At 41.7% G+C, this 25,661-nt stretch overlaps 1 protein-coding gene across 1 annotated transcript in view; it reads right to left on the reverse strand.

Annotated features, from left to right (window-relative positions):
- Positions 1-25,661, reverse strand: part of scap (SREBF chaperone) — a 29,744-nt gene that overhangs the window by 1,584 nt on the left and 2,499 nt on the right. The window contains exons 2-22 of the mRNA XM_085366654.1: positions 23,705-23,905; positions 20,374-20,494; positions 19,881-20,038; positions 19,168-19,388; positions 17,333-17,438; positions 14,608-14,780; positions 11,794-11,920; positions 9,990-10,102; positions 9,808-9,902; positions 9,558-9,656; positions 9,039-9,251; positions 8,254-8,639; positions 7,622-7,771; positions 3,512-3,713; positions 2,833-2,948; positions 1,736-2,279; positions 1,559-1,644; positions 1,098-1,180; positions 695-861; positions 424-504; positions 46-252 (exon numbers count right to left, since the gene is read on the reverse strand). Of these exons, the coding sequence (XP_085222780.1) occupies positions 46-252; positions 424-504; positions 695-861; positions 1,098-1,180; positions 1,559-1,644; positions 1,736-2,279; positions 2,833-2,948; positions 3,512-3,713; positions 7,622-7,771; positions 8,254-8,639; positions 9,039-9,251; positions 9,558-9,656; positions 9,808-9,902; positions 9,990-10,102; positions 11,794-11,920; positions 14,608-14,780; positions 17,333-17,438; positions 19,168-19,388; positions 19,881-20,038; positions 20,374-20,494; positions 23,705-23,905 (3,649 nt within the window). The remainder of the gene's footprint in view (positions 1-45; positions 253-423; positions 505-694; positions 862-1,097; positions 1,181-1,558; positions 1,645-1,735; positions 2,280-2,832; positions 2,949-3,511; positions 3,714-7,621; positions 7,772-8,253; positions 8,640-9,038; positions 9,252-9,557; positions 9,657-9,807; positions 9,903-9,989; positions 10,103-11,793; positions 11,921-14,607; positions 14,781-17,332; positions 17,439-19,167; positions 19,389-19,880; positions 20,039-20,373; positions 20,495-23,704; positions 23,906-25,661) is intronic.

Below are 25,661 nucleotides of genomic sequence, written 5' to 3' on the forward strand. Positions count from 1 at the left end.
AGAGAGTTAAAGAAATAAAGACGTGAAGGAGACTGAGCACAGTACCTGCTGTATTGAGTACAGCTTGATTCCAGTGCTGCGGTCCCAGATACAGATGAGGTCATCCAGTCCTGAGCTGATGACACAAGAGGTTGTACACACCAGCGAGGTGACATCACCACAGTGACCGTAAACATGGCTGACTTTGCTCCCTGTCAGGACATCCCACAAGCAGATGGCGCCGTCCTGCCCACCGCTTGCTAGAACCATCGTCTGAGAGGAAAAAGTTTGTAATTGAGAGTCTAATTTACTGTTTCATGAAACAACTTCGTGGTTTTACTTTGGTAATTCCTCTATTTTGACCCACGGTTTTTAGAGAAAATATTCACCAATGCCTCCGTTATCACAATATGAAATGTTACGAGACGCGGGGATATTGCTGACCTGGTCTAAGTAGATGGCTGTAATCCCTCCAGAGTGACCTTGCAGGGTAAAGAGGCAGCAAGAGTCCTCCAGTCGATAAACCTAAACAGCACACGCAGATAAGGATGATCTATTAAAAAAGCACTATCACAAAGACTGCTTTTGGAGTTTGCTCATATTTTTTATTTTATTTTTTTTACTGCCAGTAAGATCCATTCTATTGAGTTTAATGAGAAATCAAAACAATATTTGTTGTACTTGAAATAAAAAGGACAGAGTGCAGGTCTGTTACCCGGACTGTGTGGTCTTGGCTGCCAGTGACGACTCTGCCGGCAGCTGCACGAAGCACCGTGATCGGCTTTTGGTGAGCACACTGTACGGAGCGTGTGAGCTGGCAGCTGATCACATCCTCACTGCTGTAACAGGGAGACTGAGGCATGCTGCTTCGCCCAGGGGGACCTGGAGGGAAAAATTATTTACGTGAGGAAGAGGGGGGAAAAAAACAAAAAACAAAAAAGGAAAAAAAACCCCCCACAAAACTAGAAAAACCCTCCACTTGTTTACCTCATCTCATTTTCTTTTTAAATTAAAAAACAAACAAAAAAAAAAACAAAAAAAAAACTCATACTGTACATTTTTCACCAATTAAAAATCTAACTCATACAACACTGATGCAGAAACATTTCAAGCCTCACCTCTGTACTGCAGCAGACCCAGAGGTTTGTTCATCTCAACAGTGAAGAAATCCAAGGACCCGTTCAGCCTAGCTGCCACAATTCTGGGAAGGAAGAGACACTCCGAATAAAGAACAGCCGCGCATAGTAGCCACAAGTAGGATGACACACTTTTGAATCTCTGTCAGTGTGCCCAAGGGCAGCTGTGGCTACAATGTAGCTGCCATCACCAGTGTGTGAATGTGTGTATGACTGAATGTAGTGTAAAGCGCTTTGGGGTCCATAGGGACTAAGTAAAGCGCTATACAAATATAGGCCATTTACAATTTACAGCATACATCTGATGTGTTACAATCTAATGTTATAGAAGCAAGTAACATCTTTTAAGAGGTTGGAAAATTATATAAAATAAAATAAATTAGTGTGCCATTAAAATGACCGAAAAATATTTTTTGCCGATTTAGAGCACGTATGTGTTTAACCTGTTGTTGAGAAAGGCCAGAGCTGTGATCCCAGAAACACCGTCTTCATTGCTGCAGCATAGCCACCCTTCCACTGCATCCCACAGCTGTAACCAGATGCAATTGTACAGTGATTCTAAACACCAGCGGATCAAGAGTATGACTTTTTTCAGAGTGACATGTGAAATTTTTACAAACCTCCAGTTTGCCGCTGCTCCTCCCGGCAGCTATCAGATTTCCTCTGAGCTCCATGGCCCAGACAGAACTTTCCCAGTCTCCTGCCGCTTGCGCCCCAGCCATCGGGGATCTTTCTTGGATTACAGGTGTAGCTGCTTCCCCTAAGCTCGGACTCCTCTGGAGTTGAGCGCCTGATGGGGGCGAGGAGGAGGCTGAGGACGGAGAGGCGTAGGTAGATGGTGATGGGGGCTCGTGCTCCATGTAGGCACGCTCCACCAGTCCTCCAAAATCAAAGCCTGCTCTGGGTGCGGTGGACAGGTGGGAAGGGGGCTGGGAGGTGAAGTTGGTGTCAATGAGCGGGGTGAGATCGGGCTGGTCAATGAAAAGAGTGGGACGACTGGGCGTGGTGCGGCGTCTTACTGGGTAGAGCTCGTCGTCTGTCAGCCCGTCTCCATTAAACGAGATGTCTCGTTCAGGACTCAAACACTCTGATTCTTGAGCCCCGGTCATGCTGTCCCAGCCATTCCGGTGGTCCCAGCAGCCACTGCTGCTGCTCCGCCTCAGCCTGAGAAGGAGGAAAAAAAAACAAAAAAAAAAACAACATTAGCATGACTTGAAGAGATAAACTGACTTTACGTTTGCAGATTTACTGGCAAACATTAACACACAAAAGGTCTGATAGGCAAAAATAAATTGATAATCTAAAAACTACCCATGAATACCAGATTGTCCCTGCTCACTGCATATTCCAGATCATGACTACTACTTTCAGTTGTTTCCTTTAGTGGTCAGCACAGATGATCACCAGCCTCCATCTCACCCTATCCCAGCATCCTCTGTCATAGCAACCCTCTGAGTGTCCTTTCTCACTACATCCATGAACCTCTGTAGACTTCCTCTTCTGCCTGACATCTCCAACATATTCACTTTAATACAATCAATTTTCAGCCTCAAATTTCCTAAACTGACAGATTGTTTTTAAACTAAATTTTACTTAATGGAAAAAAAACCAAACAAAAACAAACAATTCCTAACAATGTAAAAGCAAATCTGGAAACATCTCACAGATCAATATGACATTGAAATGTTTTTAAAACAAGATATTAAGAGTGTCTCACCCATGATTTGGAATGACAGTCAAGCAGTCCCCAGTCTGTGCGTCCCAAACCCGGATCTGTCCAGCCAGGCAGCAGCTAGCTAACAGCATCCCATCGCTAGCCAAACACTCGATATCCTACAGGACGGAAACATGGAGCAGGAAGCCGGTTTAAATAAGACTAAAGCGATCAGCCAAAAAAAGAAATTAATACACATTTATTAAATTCAGCATTTTTGTTTTAAATGGCCCACCCTGTACTGTAGTATAGTACTATGAGCAAGTGTGAGTGTACTCTTGGCTTAAACCTCAACACAGCACAAACACATTTCTGTATCTTTTAAAATCGCTATAAAGCATAGGAATCAGCTGTTTGTTTTACCCTTTTTTCAAATTGACATTTAATCTATATTTGCTAAGCAGATTTTATATAATTACAGTATCTGAGTCATTGCAACTGAACTCATTAACACTGGATTTATCTGCACCACAGATGAGATCTGGTCTTAAAATACATCTGAAATACAAATTAACTAACATTGTTAAAAAAAATAAAGACAAGGGAAAGAGGGAGTGTGCAAATAAATCTAACTAAATAAACAACACATGCTATTTTTTCTTTATATATGCACAGTGTTGCCTTTCTTATGAGTTTGTTTGGTGGACAAACAAAGACTGCGGCGTCTCCATCTTAGTCTCACCATACTGTGGCCCCTCAGCAGCAGTGGTGAGATCTCGCTGACAGGTGGTGAATAGCCGTAATCGTCACAGGGCAGGTCCCCTCGCCGCCGCCGCCCGTGAGGGACACCATTCTGACCGTAGTTTCGTGGGCAGAGAACGCGATACAGACAGAAGAGCAGCAGAACCAGCAGGACACCCGCAGCCAGGCCCAGAGCTGCCACCCTGGATCCAAAGACAACACAAAAGAGTCAGGAGTGCAGTGCCACCACACTACGACACATTTACCAGAAACAATCACACAGAAGCTGAACTTCTGTATATGCTCGTCAACTCCTTCACAAAATCTTTCAATGTACTGCACATTTGTTGTGTGTCATCTGTTCCATGAATTCACCCTTTTAATTGAAGCTCTAGATCTCTAACAGACTTTTTATCTCTCACAAAATACTGTGGAGATGCTGAGTTTCCTAAAATATTATCTGGACACTTTCACAGTCAGATGAGTAAATAGCCCAACTAGTGTATAAAGATCAAGCAGCAAAGTGAGAAACTGTTCATAACTGACAACAGATCTCGATGTTTACCTAAAACATTGTTCTGCAGCTGCACACTCACATGTTTATATAGTTTGTGTGTTGAACAAGTACAACTGTACAAATCTAACTCACAATATGTGGAACTGACCGCTTGGAAAAGAAAAACCATGAAACAGCGCATGTGCCAGCTCTTCTGTGGAATGTGGAGCTAATGTGATGATAACCTGGCAGAGGAGTGTTGACTTTCTCTGCTTAAAAAACAAAACAAAAAACCTCACATCTGCATTGTGAAAGTAGAGCTTTAACCCTTTCCCCCATGAAGGGAACATTTTGACAGCCAGGATTTTTGGAAATGCAGCTGTATAGGGAAACAAACATCGCACAAACATCTGATGCACAGTCAGTAATCTTGTTCTACAAACAGGCCAATATGGGACAAACTCCTCAGTTCAGAAAAAGAGCTTTAAGGGTTACTACTACTACTACTACTTTCTGTGCTTATCTTTATTTTGCTAATGGCTACTTTTTTGGCCATTTGTTTTCCAATGAGTAAAATCCATCTAAAGTCCCTGACATCATTTAAACTCATGCAGAAACAAAAACAAGGCAGTCTGTGTACTTCTGTTAGCTTTTAAAAACACTTTAACTGCAATAACAGGAGAATTACTGGCAGCAGAAACGAGTTGGGGAACCAACATTGACACACAGTTGCTTATTTACACATCCAGCACCTCTGGGGCAACGTTGCCATTTATTTGCAGTTTTACTCATGTTCACAATATAAACAGCAAAATATTCACTTTCTTTTAGCTCCGTTTTGGACTGTAGCCACTTGTGAGGGAGATGTGTAGCTCATTGGTTTCTGGTGATGATGTAGTGGGATTTTTGAACTTGTTCAATACAAACAGATGAACAGCAGTGAGAATGAACAGGAGGAAACTTGAGTTTGCATTTCAGTCCTTGCCATGTACTTTTATTTATAAACTCATTTTAGATGTTACTCTAAAAAAAAAAAAAAAGAAAAAAAAGAAGAAACAGCACAAATGATGATGAACTCTAATCCTGTCTTCAGACCTATTACACACTACGGTTACTTCACACAAACATCCAGCGGTTTTCGAAGGTAAAATCAGAAACAGATGAGATGGAGTCAGTATTAACTGGTTCAAACTGTGTCATTAACTTTAACCACTGATTGCACAATTTTTTATTTTAGCTGTCTTTTTTCCTGTTTAAAGTTGCTTTTGATCAAGATGGTTTTAAAAGGAAATATAATTTCCCCACGTCTTTCAAAAAAAGAGAAGAAAAACTTGTGTTAAGCGGAACACTGGAAAGCTCTTCTTGTGTTAGTCTGTGAAATCGCTCGTGTATGATCACACAAAAGTAGGATGAGAGACTTTATCCAGTTCAAAACTTCTCTTAAACAAGACAAGGCTACGCTGACTCGTTTGTTACATGTAAAGATCTTTGCTCCAGATTAAAAGTACAGAGAATTCCCTTGTAACACCTTTATCAGTCTGGCCTTCCATCTATCGAAACCAGTGTTGATGTCAGTTGCCAATTCCCAAATGTGAAGGTCACGACCCCGACCAAACTGCTGATAGCAATCATATCTGCAGTCCAAAGATGACCAAAAACATCACACTTATGTCAAGGTGACAGACTGGTTTACACAACACGGTACAGTATTGTTGCGGCAGATAGATGAGGCTGTTATAAGCTGATAAAGCTGGAAAGGACAGTGAATCGGTGTCTCTGAACCTCCCTCTAAGATAAAAGAACATTATCTTCCCATTTTAGCAGCTTTATTGGACTGATATTGTGTGTACACACACACACACACACACACACACACACACAGATTGCTCATCATTGTTGTGTAAAAGAACACTTCTAGTCTTAAGACTGATTTGCTAAACTACAGAATTCACAAATTTTAACCAAAGTTAAAACTTTAATTTCCATAAAATAACAATCTAACAACATTTCTAATGGTGTTGTACCTTAAGTACTATGGTAAACTGGGGGTGAGCTTAAACGTGCTCGCCAATGTGCCATGCCACTGACAGCTAGTCTAGTTGTAGTGAGAGTTTCTGCAATTATGTCTAAAATTGTATTTTTCACTGTGACTTTGACCTCTGACCAAAGTCATCACTGAAGTCTATGCTAACACTGAAGAAATTCCTAAGATATTCTTGTACAGTAAATACTTCCCACACAGGAGTAGCCCATTGTCCCTGAATGTGTCACCTGCTAGGGTAAGGAAAAAAAGCCCCACAAAAAACACTGACAAAGCCTGTAAAGTAAACAAGTCAGCCAGGCTTGGCCAGTTAGAGAATACGAATACTTGCTAAAGACGGAGATAACCCCTGGCATTATTAGAATACACACAAAGAAACTGCATTTTCACCTCACATAAAAGAAGATTACCATCAGCCCAGCAACAGTGAACACTAAGCCAAGCATGAAACGTAGGTGCTCTTTTACTCCCTTCTGTGTTATGTCAACTTAAATACTGTAATAGAAAATACATCTACAGCACTGACAAGTTTAAAAGTAACTTAAAATGTTTTTGATTTTGAGAGAAGTGTCATGATTTCTCTTTGCAAGACCTCCAAGAGCAGTTCCGCAGACAGACTAAGACTGCAGCTGAAAAAAAGAGATTTTAGTCCAAAATTATGTTATTTCATGTCTGGAAAACTAAACCTGAATGGCTCAAATGCCCTAAATGCTATTGTACTTCACTGCTCCAACTTCAGCAAAACTGCAGAAGGAACTTAAAGGCTTCAGTGTCCAAGGTGCAATCGGTTCAATGACACAGGTACAAAGTGTGAAGGTCAAGGTCCTTTACCTGCCGTGGCCCCTATTTACACTCAGCTGTGTGACGTCAAGGTTTGTTTTTTTCTAACCATGTGCAAAAACAGTGATCGCTAAACTGAACTGAAACTAAGAAAAGCTAGGGCCTGAAAAAGATATCACTCATTCAATTAGGCTAAGAAAATTATGTTTCTTTGTAAATTTGTCTAAAAAAAAAAAAAAAAAAATTATATGAACTCATAAAAACAATCAGAGCTGGTTCATCTGTACCTTCTTTCATAAGATACTAATTAAGGCAGGTAATTTAGCATTCAGAGGATTCTGAGATTTCAGCATTTCCCCCTTATTTCGTTAAGCATGTGTCTACATATTACACATAAATAACTTCCTCATGAACTAATAATAACAGCAGGAACCCAAAACAACAAGTACCCAAACAAGCGGGGATTAACATGACCCAACAGGTGGTAAGCTGCCCTGCCTGTAGATCCTACATGCATATATTTGGTCAGATCAACATTTTCACAGAAATCCTTTCATTTCTTGTTTGGAGAGCTGTAGGAGGCTTATGTTGCTTTGAGAAACGTCCTTTTCAATGCGAGTCTCTAGAATAGTAGGGGCAAACAACTCAAGTAGCCACACTGATGGAAAATCTGCTGGATTTAAATAATCAAAAGTTACCCTTTTAACACCTTAAGGCATGCAGGTTTATCAAAGAGTTTGTGAGGCAGTTCAAACTTAAAGCGGGTAGATGTCTGTGTCTTTCTGACTACTAACTTGTAGAGGGTGAGGTCTGTCTGCAAGTCAGCAGAAACCTTGAGAATGGGTGGTTGAGGGTGTCTCGTGTCCTGAGGGTGACGTGCGTCAATGGCCTCCTGGGGTGTCAGATGAACAGTGATTGGGATGACAGGTAAGATGCTAATGTACCTGTAAAAGGACAATAACATAGTGGACATAATGAAGCTGAAAGAAACATCGAAGCAGAATTAAAGACTTAAGAAAAAAAAGAAACAAAAAAAATTGTTCCTGGCTTTTACACCTTTAAAGTGGGAAAGTGTTTGTTGGACAACGCAAAAGCACATAACTGAAGTAGGTTACTTGTTTGTAGCTGCATTTTCCATGTGGAGAATGGCTGACAGAAATTAGTTGTTCTTTTTGTCCAGCTTTTATTTGGAGTTGATATAAACTTCATAATGCAGCATTTCATTTTGCAGAAACATCCCATACACGCCAGGAATGAAGCAACACATTATGCTGCACCAGTATCATAACGAGGCAAGAAAATCTAAACTGCTTTGCTTGCTTTCATGGAAAATTTGGGATCTCCACTACAGTGTAATATACCGTTTCCCAATTAAGAAAATAACAGACTGACGAACAACAACAAAAAACTCCCCAGCAGCACTCGCCTTTTTGCTAAAGTGATGTTGTAGTAACTGAAGAGTGATGGCCAGTGCCTGAAGGACAGTCTCCTCCATCCCTCCTCATCCTCCTCCCCCCAGGTGATCTGAGGTACAGCGGGTGGGGACTGTGGAATGGGCCCTGCCCTTGGAGGGCCATGATGTCCCTGCGATTGGTTCTCAGGTAAAGGAGTTGGATCTGGTGCACGATGGATGCTCAAGGTGCTGGTAGGATCCCCACCTCGAAAAACCGGGGCCACTCCCAGGTGTGGGGGCAGACCACCTCCCCCGGTGTCGCCTAAGGGGCTTTGTTCAGACACCTGTGCAGCCAGGTAGGTGCGGATTCCAGCTGGGTCGGTATACACAAGGATACCAATCCAGATCACTGTGCCAGCCTAAAAATGAAAAAATAAAAAGGTCATGTTGATCAGTTAGCTGGAATATGTGGCCAGCTTCATTTTACATCGAGCTGATATTTACTTAATTTAGACCACTTTAACCTAATGTATGTATATGCTTGTATTAAACGAATCCACCTTACAGTATAGGCATCTTTACATACATTGTTGGCTTTATGTAGGCACAGCAATAAGCTTGCAGACTGTAAAAGCTATTCTGTTAGTTTTAAAGCTGAAACAGACATTCACCCCCCCACCCAAAAAAAAAAAAAAAAAAAAAAAAAAATCTTGTCAGTCTTTGCCATTGTATGAAAGAATTAGAAGCTGACAGTTGAAGACAAATGGCAGCAAAGTGCACAAAAACATTTACAGTCAGTTCTGAATTTGTCTTCTCACCATGATGATGCGCTGAGCCAGGCGCGTGCGAGCCAGGAAGTACACCACACGCAGCCTCTTGGGGAGCCTCAAGTTTCTAAAGGCTGGTGTCTGCAGAGTGATTGTATGCGGAGAGGGTCGCGGTGGAGGGGGTACCTCACGTGTACGCAGGGGGCCTGGCTTGGGTGGAGGCATACCTGCTTCAGCTGGCAGGCGGCGGTTCAGGTCAGCCAGCTAAAGGGAAATAATGAGGTTCACACATTTTTTTTTTTTTTTAAAACATCGTTTTTTGTATTTTAAGTCAACTTCACAATACATGCTGAAAATATCAAGAGTGATTATGTGTCTCAGTGCTGGTTGTGTTTTTTTGTTGTTTTTTTTTTTTATTTTAAACTCAGTTCTTGCCTGGTGCACAAAGGTTTACATCACATAAAACTCTTGCTACTTAAATCTAATGTTGAGTCCAGCATATTAACTGTGTGTGTGTGTGTGTGTGTGTGTGGGGAGGGGGATTTGAAAGTATGCATATGCGTTTCTCACCTCCATGCGGCGAATGTCTATAGATAGTACAGTGGTGAAGAAAAACATCTGCAGGAAGAAGTCAGACACCAGCCCCACAACAGCAAATAAACAGAATTCCTAAAATAAACAGAAGAGACATTAACCACATAGAAGCATTTCCCACCTGGCTTGATTTAGCATTATGCTTTGCTTATTTAATAACAATAACTTTAACTACAGTTTTCTCCTGGTGCACTTCCTTCAACAGTTCCAGCATTTGTCCTCTTACCTGGATAGCTGGCACAAGAGTGAAATATCCAATGAGGATAATACACAGCTCAGTGGCCATATTCTTCATGATAGACCAGCTCTCATTACTAAGGCCTGAAAAAACAGAACAACAATCAGGGAAAAATAAAGAAATGCACAATATTTAATAAGCCATGACTAAACTACATTCTCCAAACTTACCTTGAGCTATGCGCAGTTTGACCTCGAGGTCGACAGGGGTGGAAACCACAGACTTGGTGAGCACCAAGACGTTCTCCAGCCCGATTACCACCACCAGATAAGGGAAGATCTCACTGCAGGGAGAAAAATAAAATACCCTCAACTTTGAGTACAGTTATCTTTGGTAATATACACTTTCACCACATTACCACTGTGTGGAATTCTGTTTAAATTACAAACACAAATGTACTTTAATAATGCAGCCGCCAAGGCACCGAGAAAATGTATGTGGTCCACTCCTATGTTTTGTTTGTTTTTTAGTTATAAAATCAGTCATTTAGGGTTCGATTTCTTTTTTTCTTTTTTTTAAATTCTTGGCCCACATAGCTGGGAATTTCCCTGAGATTAGTATGTGTGACAGATTAGTTTGACAGGATAGATAAGCTTTAGATGAGGCAAGTGTATAACTGGGTCACACACACACTCAGTAACACTGTACATAATAAAACACACACACACCCAACACTATCTGTATCTCACCAGCTTTGTGTGTGGAGTCGATTATGACTCTGCAGATTTGCATGTTGCAGTCATAGTTTTAGTACGTTGGCCTTGATGTGTGTTTATGCAAGCACATGGCCTGGGCATTCACAGCCCATGGAGGACTTGCATGGATCTTAGTGGCTGGTTAACAGTACCACTGTCACGCCATGAGGTCTGCTTCCTAATAAACAGCTCACGATTGGACAGCCATTAAACGTCAGTATCTGAATACATCTGCCCCATATTTCAGTCCATCCCACTTCCACACAGTGTTCTTCCTTTTTCATACACACTAACACGCTGTTTGCCCACATGAAGTGATCATTAATAGAACTCCATGTACGATCAATACAGAAGAAGAGGAAAGTCAAAAGTCAGGTACGTGCACGTGAGTTGGTAAAAATAAGGATACAACTGACAGCCAGCTAGAGGTGTTAACATTAACAGGATATATTTGAATGTCAGTAAGAGCAGGAGAACAATGAAATTACTGCAGACATAATTTCAGTAGTGATTCACAAGTTAAACTCATCCTTCAACCTCTTAAAAATATTAGCTAGTAAGTGTTTTCAGGCTGCCGCAAAGAGTTGACTCGGTTCATTTGGACATAGTGTTTTCAGAGAGTTTCCTGAAAACGCTACATCCAGACGTACAGAATGAATTTTTTAGGACTTCCTTACCTGGATGATTGAGCGTGCATGAAGACAGCTTTTAGGCTGGTTTAAACAGCATTCATAATAAAGAAAATGTACTGTAAAAACAGTTCATGCACTTAAAAGTGTAAGGAGCATTCAAGTGCTAATCACTACAGTCTGAAGTTAAAGCTACTGTGGAAGGTAAGTGCAATAGCACTGGAAGCTACTTCAGTTAACTAACATACAACGATGCCATATGCATTAGTTTCTACATGCAAACACGAGAAGAAAACAAAACAAAACAATGTTTTACTTTAAAAAAAATGGCACTGACTGTAATGAAACTGATTCCTTGCTTTGGTGTAATCAAGGGAAACAATGAGTATAAGTCATGAAAGTACAAGTACCAAGTTGCTCTCAGTGATGCAAACATACATTTTTGCTGCGTCTTGATTAAACTGTTTTCTTGGCTGCCTGATTTTTGAAACAGTCTCTGCATTCCTTGGCTTAAGTTTTAGGCTGAAATCTAATAAGCATCTGCTGCCAAAATGGCATGTGCGTTACTGTTCCTGGCAGATGAACAAGAGCAGAGACCAGACCCCTTTAGTAATCTTCAGACACTCAAGTATGTAGAAAATGGTTTTTACCCTCCATTAAGTGTGGGTGTCAGTCCAAACAGTGTACACAGACCCACAGACATGAGCAGAGAGCTGAGCACTGTGACCACAGCAGCCAGAGCAAGGCCCCACTTAGATTTCACCATGTCGATCTTACCTGCAAGGAAGAAAAAGATGATATGTTGAGGACTTCACACTAACCAGCTGTACAACTATTCAAATCCTCAGCCAGACCTTGTCTTAAATCAAATGATGGTGATCATGTAGAGAAGGCGTTTAAGCATTTCCAAAATTACATTTCTAGATGGCAGGTGATGACACTGAACACTAGGCTTGCTGATAAAATATGCAGGGGTTATGAAATGAAACTGTACAGGCTATCCATTTCTCAAACTTGCAGGTTTTCTTTGAAATGACAATTCTGAAAATGACTACACTGTAAAATAAAACAGCAGCTGCATATTGTTGTAACAGATGTTTGTTCAATTACAGTTTTCCAAGGCAGCCTCAAGTGTACACTCTGATTTTCCAGACTGGAAGGAGAGGTCTTTCTCAGAAGGGAACAGATAGCAAAACAATGGTGAGACAAATAACTGAACTTTCTGACCCCGATGTATCAAAAATAAGAATGAAACTTAAACAGACTCAACATAAGAAAGAAAGCTCCGTTTTATTATCGGAGCAAAGAAACATCGTGGACCCTTCTGACCTCTCAGCTTTCCTCGAACCTCAGGAGAACAGAAATAAAGACTGTGTGCTTCATCTTTCTCACACATTCTTTCCACTGTCTAATGCTGCACAGACCCCGTTTCATATCACACGTCCCAAATAAAATTCCCTTCTTTTTACTGTTTAATGTGAATTTCATGAAGAATTTTTCCTTAAACTGTACTTTGCGCAGCACCACTTCACTGTCTGAGACACTAGCAGCCCAGTCTGCTCTGACGTGTAATCAAAGTTTCTTCACTTTTCAGTTGGCATAAAAGTCAGGCAATGTTGGTTACTATGCTAAAAAAAAAACAAAAAAAAACAAAACAAAAAACCCCTATGAAAAATGCTAAAAATCTGAATCATAGAAAAGCGACATGCTAAATATTTCTCTGGTGGTCAAAATTACAGCACAGCCATTTATTCAACATCTCTGAATGGTTACATTTTCAGAGGATATCAGCATTTTACTAGCAAAGTGAAAAATTGTGTTTGCATTGATTGTAATGGGTTTTGTGTGTGTGTGTGATTTCTTGCTTGTTTCACTGTTTAACAACAAATATTGTGTTACTGAGAATTTAAAACAGCATGAACGTGCCAAGAGCAGGAAAGATGTGCTAACAACAAACATCAAGGTATTTCTCTGAAGCTTTGGAGATACTGACATCAAAATAAAACCTTACACTTGTTTACCTCATGTTTTCTGTGATCACAAGGTATTATTATAGAATATTATGGCTCTCTTTTGGGTTCATTAAGAAACATTACCGTAATTGTCGGGCTATAAGCCGCTACTTTTTGCACAAGCTTTGAACCCTGCGGCTTTTAGTCAGGTGCGGCTTTTCTATGGATTGTCCATGATTTTTGTGATATCGTAAGACGATTTGTTTTGTTTGTTCCGCTGTTGTACGGCACTACGTTGCCTGGCGGAAGGATCGGGGTTCAAGAGTGGTATGTTAGTCACATGTCCGTCCGCCAGGCAACGTAGTGCCGTACGAAGTAGCGCGAAAAACAAACTTCAAAGTAGCGCTACGCGTTCAGCGGGAGGTGTGGATGATGAGCGGCGATAAACTTGCGAAAAGCAAGTTATGCCCAACTCCACCGGTGGAATCTGACAGCGTGGAAAAGTGTGAAAACATACACGATCACCAACGGATTTTGAAGGGCTGGACTGATGATGGAGAGGAGGACACCGCCACGGCCCTTCTGAGGGTGTTCGACTCTGACACTGACAACGAAGGAGAGAAGCTGAGAGTGGATGACGAAGCCATCCTGAGCCTGTTTGTATCCGACACTGGAGGAGAGGACTTTGGTGGTTTTAGTGCGCAGGAAGAAGAGAAAGATGGTGGTGAATGACTGACTTTTCTTCTTGTTAAAGCCGTGTCACTGCACCTGAGCCTAAAAGGTAGTCCGAATCTATTTTTCTGGTGTGCTGTAGGCTACTGTTATGTACTACATGTGCAAATATGTACCCATAACTTGTTTTTCAAAATATTAATAAAAGGGGTGTGTCTCCAAACAGCCATCTCTTTCCTGACAATTCCTTTGTGCACATTCTCTTACATATGATAAGTCAACATTGAAACACCTGCGGCTTTTGGTCAGGTGCGGCTAATGTATGTACAAAACAGGATTTTCCCCTGATTTTAGCTTGTGTGGCTAATATTCAGGTGCGCTCTGTAGTCCGGGAAATACGGTAGTCTCATTGAATAATTATCTAAATTATTATACTGCAATTACAAGTGCATATCAGGAGCCAAATGTGAGTAATTTAACCACCTTGCAGGTGAAAATTCATTTGAGTACTTGGACGGTGTGTGTGTCTGTGTGCACGAGTGTGTGTGTTTGTTCCCTGAGCTAATGTTTGTGCTGGCAAGCTGCCGATGGTTTGGTGGCTGCATTCTTACAGCGGTGTGCAATGTTCCCATGTGAGGATTATCCCTGCAGCAGACAGGGACAACCTTGGCACCCAAACACTTGTGCACACAAAAGGGCACAGCACGTTTTGCCCTCATTCTCTGGCACTTTTCTGTTTTAACTATGGTGAGGTGTGCAAACAAGTGGTAGTGGTGGGGGGAGTCGAGATGTTTGAACATGCACCGAGTACAAAGCAGATTTAAAGGGAGTTGGACTAACGTGTAGAGAAGTAGATGTAGGCAAAAAGAATGATGTATGTGGTGACGAGCGGGATGAGTTCAGCAATGCCGATCTCCTCCTTGAAGTGGACGTGAACCATGTGGTCATCTCTGAGGGTGCAGTTGGCGGATGGGTGAAGCTGCTTCAGGCGGGCCCGTAGGCTGCCTAGGAACCTGGATACACAAATAACAATTAATCATCGTCACATGGAGTAACAAACTTCATCACTCCATTTTAAATTTTGAGAAACAGACACTTTGCCTTGAGGGACAGATGCCATTAATCCAAGGAGAAGACAGTTCTGACTATTTATGCCGTTCTATTGAAAAAGTGAAATACAATAAAATGCAAAACCTAAGTCACAGACTCCTACTCTGTTCAGGCTCCAGAGTTAGTTTGTAGATCTCAGTTTCAGTTAGTTTCCAGAGTTGGTTTGTTCTTTTAGTTTAGTTTTTTTTAGTTTAGTTTCATTCCCCCACCTCTCCCCCCTCCATAGAGCCATCACCACCTTCAAACTGTTCACCTGCAACACCCGCCCCCTCACCCCACACAAAAGAGGATTTCACACCACCTCCTCCGACCACAACTCTTCATATTCATGAAGCAGATGTGAGGAAGCAGTTTAGGAGTCTGAATGCTCGGAAAGCTCCCGGCCCAGACGGTGTGTCTCCTGCCACCCTCAGACACTGTGCAAACGAGCTGGCCCCAGTGTTTTCTGGCATCTTCAACTCCTCACTGCAGGCATGTCATGTGCCTGCCTGCTTCAAGTCCTCTACCATAATCCCTGTCCCCAAGAAACCTAGGATCACTGGACTAAATGACTACAGACCCGTGGCTCTGACATCTGTGGTCATGAAGTCATTTGAGCGCCTAGTTCTCTCCCATCTCAAGACCCTCACGGCCCCCCTCCTGGACCCCCTGCAGTTTGCATATAGAGCCAACAGGTCTGTAGACGACGCCATCAACATGGCCCTACACTTCATCCTGCAGCATCTGGACTCCCCAGGAACCTACGCCAGGATCCTGTTTGTGGACTTGAGCTCTGCCTTCAATACCATCCTTCCAGACCATCTCCGAGACAAGCTTTCCCAGATGAATGTGCCTGATCCCATCTGCCGGTGGATCACTGACTTCCTGACGGACAGGAAGCAGCACGTGAGGCTGGGAAAGAATGTCTCGGACTCCCGGACCATCAGCACCGGCTCCCCTCAGGGCTGTGTTCTTCCTCCTCTGCTCTTCTCCCTGTACACCAACTGCTGCACCTCCACCCACCAGTCTGTCAAGCTAATCAAGTTTGCAGATGACACCACCGTCATTGGGCTCATCTCGGACGGGGACGAGTCTGCCTACAGGAGGGAGGTTGAACGTCTGGTGTCTTGGTGCAGCCACAACAACCTGGTGCTGAATGCCCAGAAGACAGTGGAGATTATTGTGGACTTCAGGAAGCACACAGCCCCACTCCCCCCCATCATCCTGACTGACACCCCCATCACCTCTGTGGACTCATTCCGCTTCCTGGGTACCACCATCACCCAGGACCTGAAGTGGGAGCCCACCATCACCTCCGTCATAAAGAAAGCCCAGCAGAGGATGTACTTCCTGAGGCAGCTGAAGAAATTCAACCTGCCAACACGGACGATGATGCAATTCTACACTGCAATCATCGAGTCCATCCTCACCTCCTCCATCACCGTGTGGTACGCTGGAGCCACTATCAGGGACAAACAGAGACTGCAGCGTGTTGTGCGCTCTGCTGAGAAGGTGATTGGCTGCAGACTCCCATCTCTGCAGGACCTGTACACCTCCAGGACACTGCGGCGTGCAGCCCGGATCTCAGCTGACCCTTCTCACCCTGGACACAGTCTGTTTGACCTGCTCCCCTCAGGCAGGAGGCTCCGGTCCATTCGCACCAGAACCTCTCGCCACAAGAACAGTTTCTTCCCCTCTGCTGTTGGACACATGAACAATAACCACATGATTGTCCCCGCCACTAACACATGACCCTACGCTGTGTCACTGCATCATTTCATGTTTGGCACTGATCACCACCTGCACTCATGTATATATCTTTCTATGTAGCACTCATAATTCTTATTCTCATGTATATATCTCATGTATATCTCATGCACATATCTTTCTATCTATCTTTCTTTCTACATAGCACTTTAATTCTTATTGTCTGCACTGAAGCACCGCAGCAATTTCCTAATGTTGTAAACCTCAACATCTGGCAATAAACCCATTCTGATTCTGATTCTGATTTTAATGCATAGAAACATAGTTTGACCGTGGGCAAGCCCAGAACAGACAGACGATACAACAGAAAACACTTTCCAAAAGACACTTGACTCAAAGTCATGGAAACATCCCAGTCTCACGCTCCTCAAGCTTCTTCTCTGAAAATTTTAGTAAACTACAAAAGATTGAAATTTTTCCAATTTAGTTCCATTAGTAAAATATATATTTCTTAAGTGTAGTTTGTAATTATTATTTTTTATTTCTGTTTACCGATTTTAACTCTATTAGTTTAAAGTTTAAGGAAGTGTGTATTTTGTGTCTTAAGCTTTTTCTAAAGCAGCATTACCGTCCAAGAGTCAGAGTTAGAGATGACAAAAATATGAAACGAGAAAAAAACAAAAAACTAAATTTTCCAGTGACATCCCTTAAAACTAAATTTAAATAGAACTGGCTTTTAGTTTACTGTTCTATTGCCTTTGTAACTCACCTTGCATCATAACTGGATAGAACTACAGTGATTGTGTAGGTCACCACCCTCTTCCTGTTGTAGTGACTGACCCCCGAGTACTTCACAGGAACCCCGAACAGCAAGTCTAAAACACACACAGTAAACATCTTCATGTAAATAGACTCTTCATATTCTAGTAACAGACCATCTTTTTACAGATCACTTTAGGTTGACCACTGTTTATTTATTAGTCACCAGCCAAACATTCTCAAAGCCCTTAGGTCTGTGTCAGAACAGATACAGTTACCACTTCTTTATGAGAATGAAAAGAAAAGAGAAGTTTTAGAGCAGTTTTAGGCTTAGAAAGCTTTGTGGGAATCTGCTGTTGTCACCAAGTTCTTTTGATCTTAGTCACAACACAAGGAAACATCTTAGTGATCAGGAGCACACGTGAAAGCAGGGAAAAAAAAAACCCAAAACAAACAAAAAAACAAAAAAAACAAAACCCTAAGTGACAACATCCTGGTTTCAATAATGAAGTTAAACGACAACTTGAAGCTCACTCGAAAAGCAAATCAATCCATCAGCTCTGGTCTCAGACATGAGGGTGAAGTTATAAAGGAGTAAATAAGTTCAGGAACCAAAATGGCAACTGCTATAAAACTAAAAACTAAGCCATTAGAATGCAAGCCTGGAACACAATCACTAAACTTAGATCCATCCATACGTTCACAAAATGACCTCAAAATGCATTCATCCTCACTGACTGCCATCTCTCATAGTTATATATTTTACACTGGGTACCTGGTGGAGTTTGGGGCTCCCCTGCCCTGCAAGAGCAGCTGAAATATAATCCCCAATGTAACCAGGCTGACAAGCCTCGAGTCAGCTCAGTGTGAACAAGCATATCAGTCTAACTTTATCTGACAGCCAAGCTGTCCCTGACTATATCTTTAATATCTCTTGAAGTGGCAGATGTGGCAAAATGCTGAAGGGGAAACTTGGTTCACTATGTCAGTGGGTAGCATTTTAAAAGAATTCAATAAGTTCCCAAGGAATGAAACTGCTTGTTCTCTGTCAATACGAAAGCCTCTTAGTTGGCTGATACAACTAATCCCCTGCTCACTACTACCGACAATTACTCATGCTGAATGATGGCAGACTACTTTCAACAAGGCAGTCAGAGTATAACACATTCTTTTCCCCTGCACTTTAACAGACTATACAACAGGCACGAGGTACTCAATATGGTGACCACCAATGGCAGTTTCTGACAGACTATTTAAAAATGCCTGTAGTTCAGAATGAATTAGTCATCTCATGGATCATTGCATGGCAAAAAGCAATAACACAGGCCAGACTGGAGCTTTCAGATTTTGTCAAAATAAAAAAAATGCTCCCACACCTACTGACAGGCGTGAGAACATTTCGGACACAATGACAATGTCCTATTGTATTACGATTTGTTAATTACTTAATACATCGATTTTCACAAGGACCAGTTAAGGAAGCACTGAAGCTCTAATCTTGGGCACGCTTCAGGATGACACCACATGCTCTGTGGACGGTGACAGAGACTTTGTCTGAACACATTCACTTAACCACTCCTTGGCAGGGTACGCAGTGATCACACAAGTCACACAGTTGGTTACAGTAACAATTATTAGAATGTGAGTAGAACCTCAAAAAGAAAAATGTCCAAGGGCTTTTTCTGAGTAGAATATGGTAGCAGACCAAACTGAGTTATATTTATGTACTCGCTTGTTGATCAAAGGTCTGTCAAGGGAATGGTTTGTTAGCAATACTGTACACAGAACCTACTGCACACACACGAGGGGAGGCCACTACTGAATCAGAGCTTTCCAAATTACTACCTCGCAATGTCGCTGAGGTGTGCAAGCCTTTCGGTTCATGTTTCTGGATGGTCTTGAGGGGGTCGGGGTCCGAGTCAAACAGCTCCCGTTGGTTCTGCCAGTAGTTGCCAGGAGAAACAAGAAGGCAGCCATGCTCTGGCAGCACCGACTGCATCTGCCGTAACCCTGGAAACAGATCTGTCACCTGGAGACACAAAGACTCCAGACTGCGAATGCCGGAGCTGACAAGACAAGAACGAGACAGCGGTAAAGACAAGAGAAGAGGAGGTGTGACAGAAGACGAGGAAATCAATGCAGTACAGCTCACGGATACCAAATGCTCCTGGAATAAATGAGATTTAAATAAACTAATAAAGTATTGAACAGCAATAAATCGTTAATGTAAAAATAGTTAAACAAGTATTTAATTGAAACCAGAAGCACAAAAGCAAAGCAAACTGTTCTGGGAACTATCATTGATACAGTAGATTAGTCAAACAGAACAAACCATAAACTTTGTAGTTTACAACAGATCAATAACTCAAGGTCATTGATGTTTATTTCCCCCCCCCCCCCTTGGACTAAACTCAAAGAAGCTTTTGGTTCACAGCTTTCCTTCCACAGCCCTCTGCTCTAGTCTTTCCTTATACTTAGACTACACTTCATAATGTAGTATTTTTTCATTGTGTTACTGCAAATTTACCACCGTCACATATCAGTGCACCCAAGCTTACCTGTCGGAGTGAACATGGTTGCGGATCTCTTCCAGCAGATTGAAGACTCGACCAAGAGGCGACCGAAAGACATCCACCGGCACCAGGCTGTTGTCCCATGGAGACACTGCTGCCTTCACCAACACCTGCTGGATGTAGGCGACCGGAGGACCCCGGTACTAGGGCAAACATGTAGGCAACTTATTAAGAAACAGATTGTGATTAAGTACAATGAACCAGCTACTACTGCTGACTGATTTTAATATTAGTATTTAATATTAACTAAAAACGTATTCTTTGTTTCTTATTCCCCTTGTTACAGCAAATTAAAACTAGTGTTGACAAATCGTGTGAGCCACTGTTTTACTATTTATGAGCCTCCAGCTTTGCCCAGCCATCATTTTTGAATATTCAAGCCTAAGATTAAAATGTATTTCAGGTTTGAATGCCAAAGCTTAAACACATCCCAAGGAAATAAAACAAATCTTATGGATTTCATGTTTTTTTCTCCTACCCAGTCAGGGCGCTCTCCAAAGTCACCCTGAGGCTCATGGAAAGGAACGCTGTAGTCTCGCAGCCCTGTGGTGAACTCCACAGGACCCGTCCCAGGCAGGGGGAGCCTCAATAACGGATAGCTAGCAGGAAGAGAATGTGGGGGTGGGGTGGGGGGTGGGGGGGGTTCACATGTCAAACAATAGGAACAAGGGAATTTAGTTCAACTTATATTTATGCATCTACATCCTTTTGTTCATTCATTAATAAATGGAAAAGACATTCTCACTGTAACGCAAACCCACATGCATGCTTTCAAAGAAAGCAGCAGACAGCTATACACTACGGACCAATGAAGCCACCACGATAACGGTGAGTGCTTCCCTGTGATGCATGTTGCAACACTTCTGAGTAGATGAAACCAGCACCTCTGGCTTTTCCTGCCAGATTAAGTTTCATGCGCAACCCAGAGAGACCCGCTCCCTAGTTCTCCTGGAAATGGGCAGGTCTTCAAGAAAACAAACTTCATCTGAGAACCAAACCACTCCCTTCTTTCATTCCTTCTCTGCATGTGTCTATATGTAGAGGAAGCACGTTCAGTTTGAAATGATAGTGTTGAGCAACCCTGAAAAATACCTGAAAGACTGAGCTGGTGGTGGCAACAGAGGTGGATGGAATAAAGCTTTTAAAAGACTCTCTGAAGTGTTTTGGATGTATGCCCACTGTCTTGGTGCTTACTTAAAATGGAAAAAAAAGTCATCACAAAATTATCAAAGGAAGTCAATTCCTTCTTTAAAAAAAACAAACAAAAAAAACCCCACAAACTACATTTTTATTTTTTTCTTATGCCTAAATTATGTCAAATTCAGCCAAAAGTAATCAAATGTGCCTTCATCAGCTTTATAATAGGGATTTTAGCAGAGCACCTCAAGCTTCCCACTCAGGCTACAACTAACAACTAATTTTATTCTCAATTAACGCAATGCTGACTTTCTGAATTCGTTGATTTTGTCAAAAACAAGAAAAACACTGATACACCTCTATTTGTTAGCATAACCTTAATCTAAGGTCGTGTTGTAGTTGATAAATAGTCCAAAAGTCAAAATAGTTTTAATGTCAAAGAAATGCATCAAATTCTCACATGAGAGAATGTAAAAGAAATTAAATATTTATATTAAAAATAAATCATGATTTAATTATCAAAAGCAGCTGCTGACAAATTGTTCACTTTTAATTAAACTAAGCTGTAGCTGTGCTGCCCACATGGCTGTCGTCAAGGCCGCTGAGGATAAAACAAAGTAAGAATTCATCTAATAAAAATGGGCTCTCTCCTAATGAGGTCAAGCCTGGAGAAAATTAAGTGCTCCCCAAACATCACCATCACACTTTTTTTCTTTTTTCTATAAAAAAAAAAAAAAATGACACAATACAGCCTTCAGCAGTTGAGCTGTACCCCAGTTTAGCAGTATAAATAAAGTTACATTTTAATTTTTGATGATGTACATCTTTAGCTGGAAAAGGAAAAGTGGTCTGACAGAGGTTCAGAAATCTCAGCAGCTGATGAAGGATCAATTGGGTCACTGGTACCTTTGTATCCAGACAGCTTGTATGAACATATTGTACTCTAATACAAATATCAATTCTTGTCTTTTCGATGGAAACCTCTGCCTGCTTTTCGCTGTGCCTCACCTCCCTCTCCCTCATGCCTCCTCCACTCTCCTAGGTCACTGTACCGCCACAAAGGCCTCTTTTGTGCCGAGCCAGCCCCCCTCCTGACAAGCAGATGGAGGGACAGGCATCCCATTCTCACAGGGCCACTTTCTCACAGCCCTCTGCTCTAGCCCTGCCTTAACATCCCCGTTGTCCAGCTCTTTTCTTTCATTTTACCCCGGGTGGTAGTCAGTCGCCCATTTGGTCAGCACCCCTGCTGTAAGTTGCAGCAAGGACAGCACGCTGCAGGTGCATGTGTGCGTTTCTGATTGTTTTACAATGCCTTTACTTACAAAGCCTGTCAAACTCTGACCCATGTCCTCTCTTTTGAGGAGTGATTTAGCAAGAGGAGATATGTGCGTGAGTTCAGTGAATGTTTGTGTCATCATGTCAGCAGGAGGCTGTTGTGTGTGTGTACAGATGGCCAGTTAAACTGAGCTGAACTGGCCAACTGAGTTTTCCCCTCTGAAGTCACTTTCTCCATCTGTCTGTTTCTGTAAAGTGGATGACAAGATTTCCTCTCATCTTTTAACAGAATTGGTACTAAAAGGAGGTCATCATGTCCACAGGTTCTTGCAAAACAGTCTGCTGTACTGTTTAGTAGATTTTGACTGGACTAGGGCTGCCACAAACGATTATTTTGATAGTCGACTAGTCACCGATTATTTTTGCGATAAGTCAACGAATCAGATCGCGCATCCATTGGACGTAAAACGTACAGCTTATTGCACCAGCATGCATCTGCTCTTATATAACTATCATTAGCTTACAGCTTTAAGTGTTTAAGGTATGTGCTAACTAAAAATAAAGATGCAGATTGCAGTGTTTTGGTGGAGTTTAATAAACTCAGCCGTCTGCTCCTTGCTATCTAAAATATAACAGGACACCGGAGTATATTCTCGAGCATCTCACACTTCTGATAATCAGTTGTCTGCTTGACGTTTATTAAGCTGTGTAAAAACTATAACTTTAATCTCAGCCAAACTGATTTACTGAGGAACAAATAAAATACTAAAAAAAAAGAATCACATTTTAAGTTACCTAAGTGACTTTTATATCATGTTTAACCTGAGTAGCAAAAGACGGCGGTGGGTTTGAAAATGATTTGCCGGGAGTCTGGTGTTCTCACCAGCTCTAGTGAGCCTTGCCCCGTTCAGTCCGTTATTACGCTCTTAAAATCCTACTACTTATTCCTGCATCTTTCGGGATCTTACAAAGCTTCAAACGATGCGTCAACTATTAAATTAGTCGTCGACGTAATCGTGACTAGTCGACTAATCGTGGCAGCCCTGGACAATGTTTCAAAAGCAGTTTTCTGAACCCTGCATAGGTGGTCAACTAGCTGGTCACAGTACAACTGTTCAACACAACCACACTCTCTGGGAAGGTAAAAAGTGAATCTGAGGAGGGGGAAGGTGTATCTTAATAAGGAATAAGAGGGAGCATAATCAGACAGTTTCACCATTAACGTACTTGGTTGTATACAAGAACAAGAACACGAGTAGATGCTCCACAATGAACTCATCAGTATAATACGTAGGTGTAAATGCCAGCTTGTCAGTTTTTCAAAGTTAAAAAGAAATCCATATTACTGAAACTGTTCCCTGTATGCTCAAATTACTTATATTACACTCAATACCTACCAGCAGGTGAGGATGCTGGCCGAGGTGAAGAGGATGATGGGTACTGGATAGGAGGCACACAGCAGCCCGTGGCGGTAGAAGGCCGCTGAAATCTTCTCTCTCAGCTGCTCGCGCAGCGTCATCTTGGTGGGCTTGGTCAACTCCCGGCCATTGGGAAGAACTGGGCGGCCGAGGACAGTTCGCCGCGGGGCATCCAGGGACCTACGAGTGCAAGCGAGTCAATAGATTCACCGAATGAATATTTAATTTCACACATTTTAAAGCCAAAACTCGTGGGATGATTTTGACTATAAAATTATTCATTTTAAAACTTTTAATCCAGAGGGGAATCTGGTATAATAATTAAGTCATTTAATGATTTTCTAGGGGGAAAAAATGTCTTATATACTCCTATGAGATCTGAGAGTTCAGAGAAAGGGGAAGGGACAAGGGGAAGACTTTATATTTAAGACTAAACTTGTTATGGAGATTCATCAGACATAGTGAAACTGAGTGAAATCCTGTTTTATAACTGATAAATAATTATTTGCATACATAAGACATTTCCTTTTCAGACATATAACATTTGACATCCAAAATTACAATACTTTTTTTTTTACTTCAATATTTTAGTCTAAGAAAAGCATAAATTCCTTCCAGAGAAAATAGATTGTACTTTTAAATATTGAGATTGCTGACACTGCATCCAATCAGTCTAAATAATGCAATCTTATAAAGATGTATTACAAAAGCAACAGTTTTCATATTTTTAAATAACTGGCACAGTTGTCACTGTTTAGACGTAAGCACATGTGGAACAAAATAGCAGCACAGAGGCAAGTTTTATAAATATTGTCATCCCTCTCTTATCAGGCCAAATCGTGTAGTGCATCTCCACAGACTAACACACAGAAACAGAGGTCAGCTCTGTTACTGAGAAGCTCTGTCCTGGAAAACTAATTTGTTACACACATCTTGTGGTGCCATTCTTACTGCTAACTAAAGGCACAGTGTGGTTTTTTTCGTTCAAACCAGCTCATACTGTGGTCACATGCTGCATAGCACTTAAACACACGACTCATTCAGTAGCCCAAAAGGTGTGGACACATTCCCCACGGTGGAAAATATCCAACTGTGGTACAGCAGTGAAACATACATGCTTTACTGGTCACACCTGGGGAAAATTACAACCTCCACGTTCCCTGAAACAACTGTTTCTCAGAAATTTCCTGTAAAGTTACATTTAGATAATAATGCACAGGAGGATATGATGGTGAAAATGGAAGATGGTAATGTTTAACTATTTAAAGAAATAAAAAAATAAAATAATAATAACAACACAGGTACTGAAAAGCTATTTGTAGAAGACGAATTCATTAAGTCATTAATCATTAGTCACCACCTAAATATCTTTCGACCTTTGGACAGAGAAAGCAATTGGAACACATATCTGACTGCTGGACTTCTTAGCAGTCTTCCAACATGAATCATCCTTTGAACCAGTCCTAATATTTCCATAGCTATAAACAGAACAAAATGCTTTTCATACAACAGGATGCCCCGAAACTCTGAATACAACAGTCCTGTATACTCATTATTGATGCTAATGAATTCTAGTAGCTGAACTTTTAGGTAACTTTGATGATCCCAATTTATCCAGCCATGGTACAGCACACATACTATGTGCCATATGGTATAAAGTAGGGCTGCTCAATTAATCGAATTTTAATCACGATTACGATCTGGGCTTTCAACGATCATTAAAAATGACTGAGCCGATTATTAGCCCCTCCCTCATTTATCCGCGACACCTTAAAGGCCGGTCCGTGAAAATATTGTCGGGCATAAACCAGTCCGTGGCGCAAAAAAGGTTGGAGACCGCTGATTAAGAGGACCCGAGGGAAGCTCGGAAAGCTAAGCAGAAGTTATTTGGAGAGTGACTGCCGTTGGTTGAAAAGAGTTTAAAAAAAAAAAAAAA

This window comes from Diplotaxodon limnothrissa, linkage group LG11 (genome assembly GCF_057381915.1).
Source record: "Diplotaxodon limnothrissa isolate DT_005_m linkage group LG11, D_limnothrissa_male_GT1.1, whole genome shotgun sequence".
NCBI lineage: Eukaryota > Metazoa > Chordata > Actinopteri > Cichliformes > Cichlidae > Diplotaxodon > Diplotaxodon limnothrissa.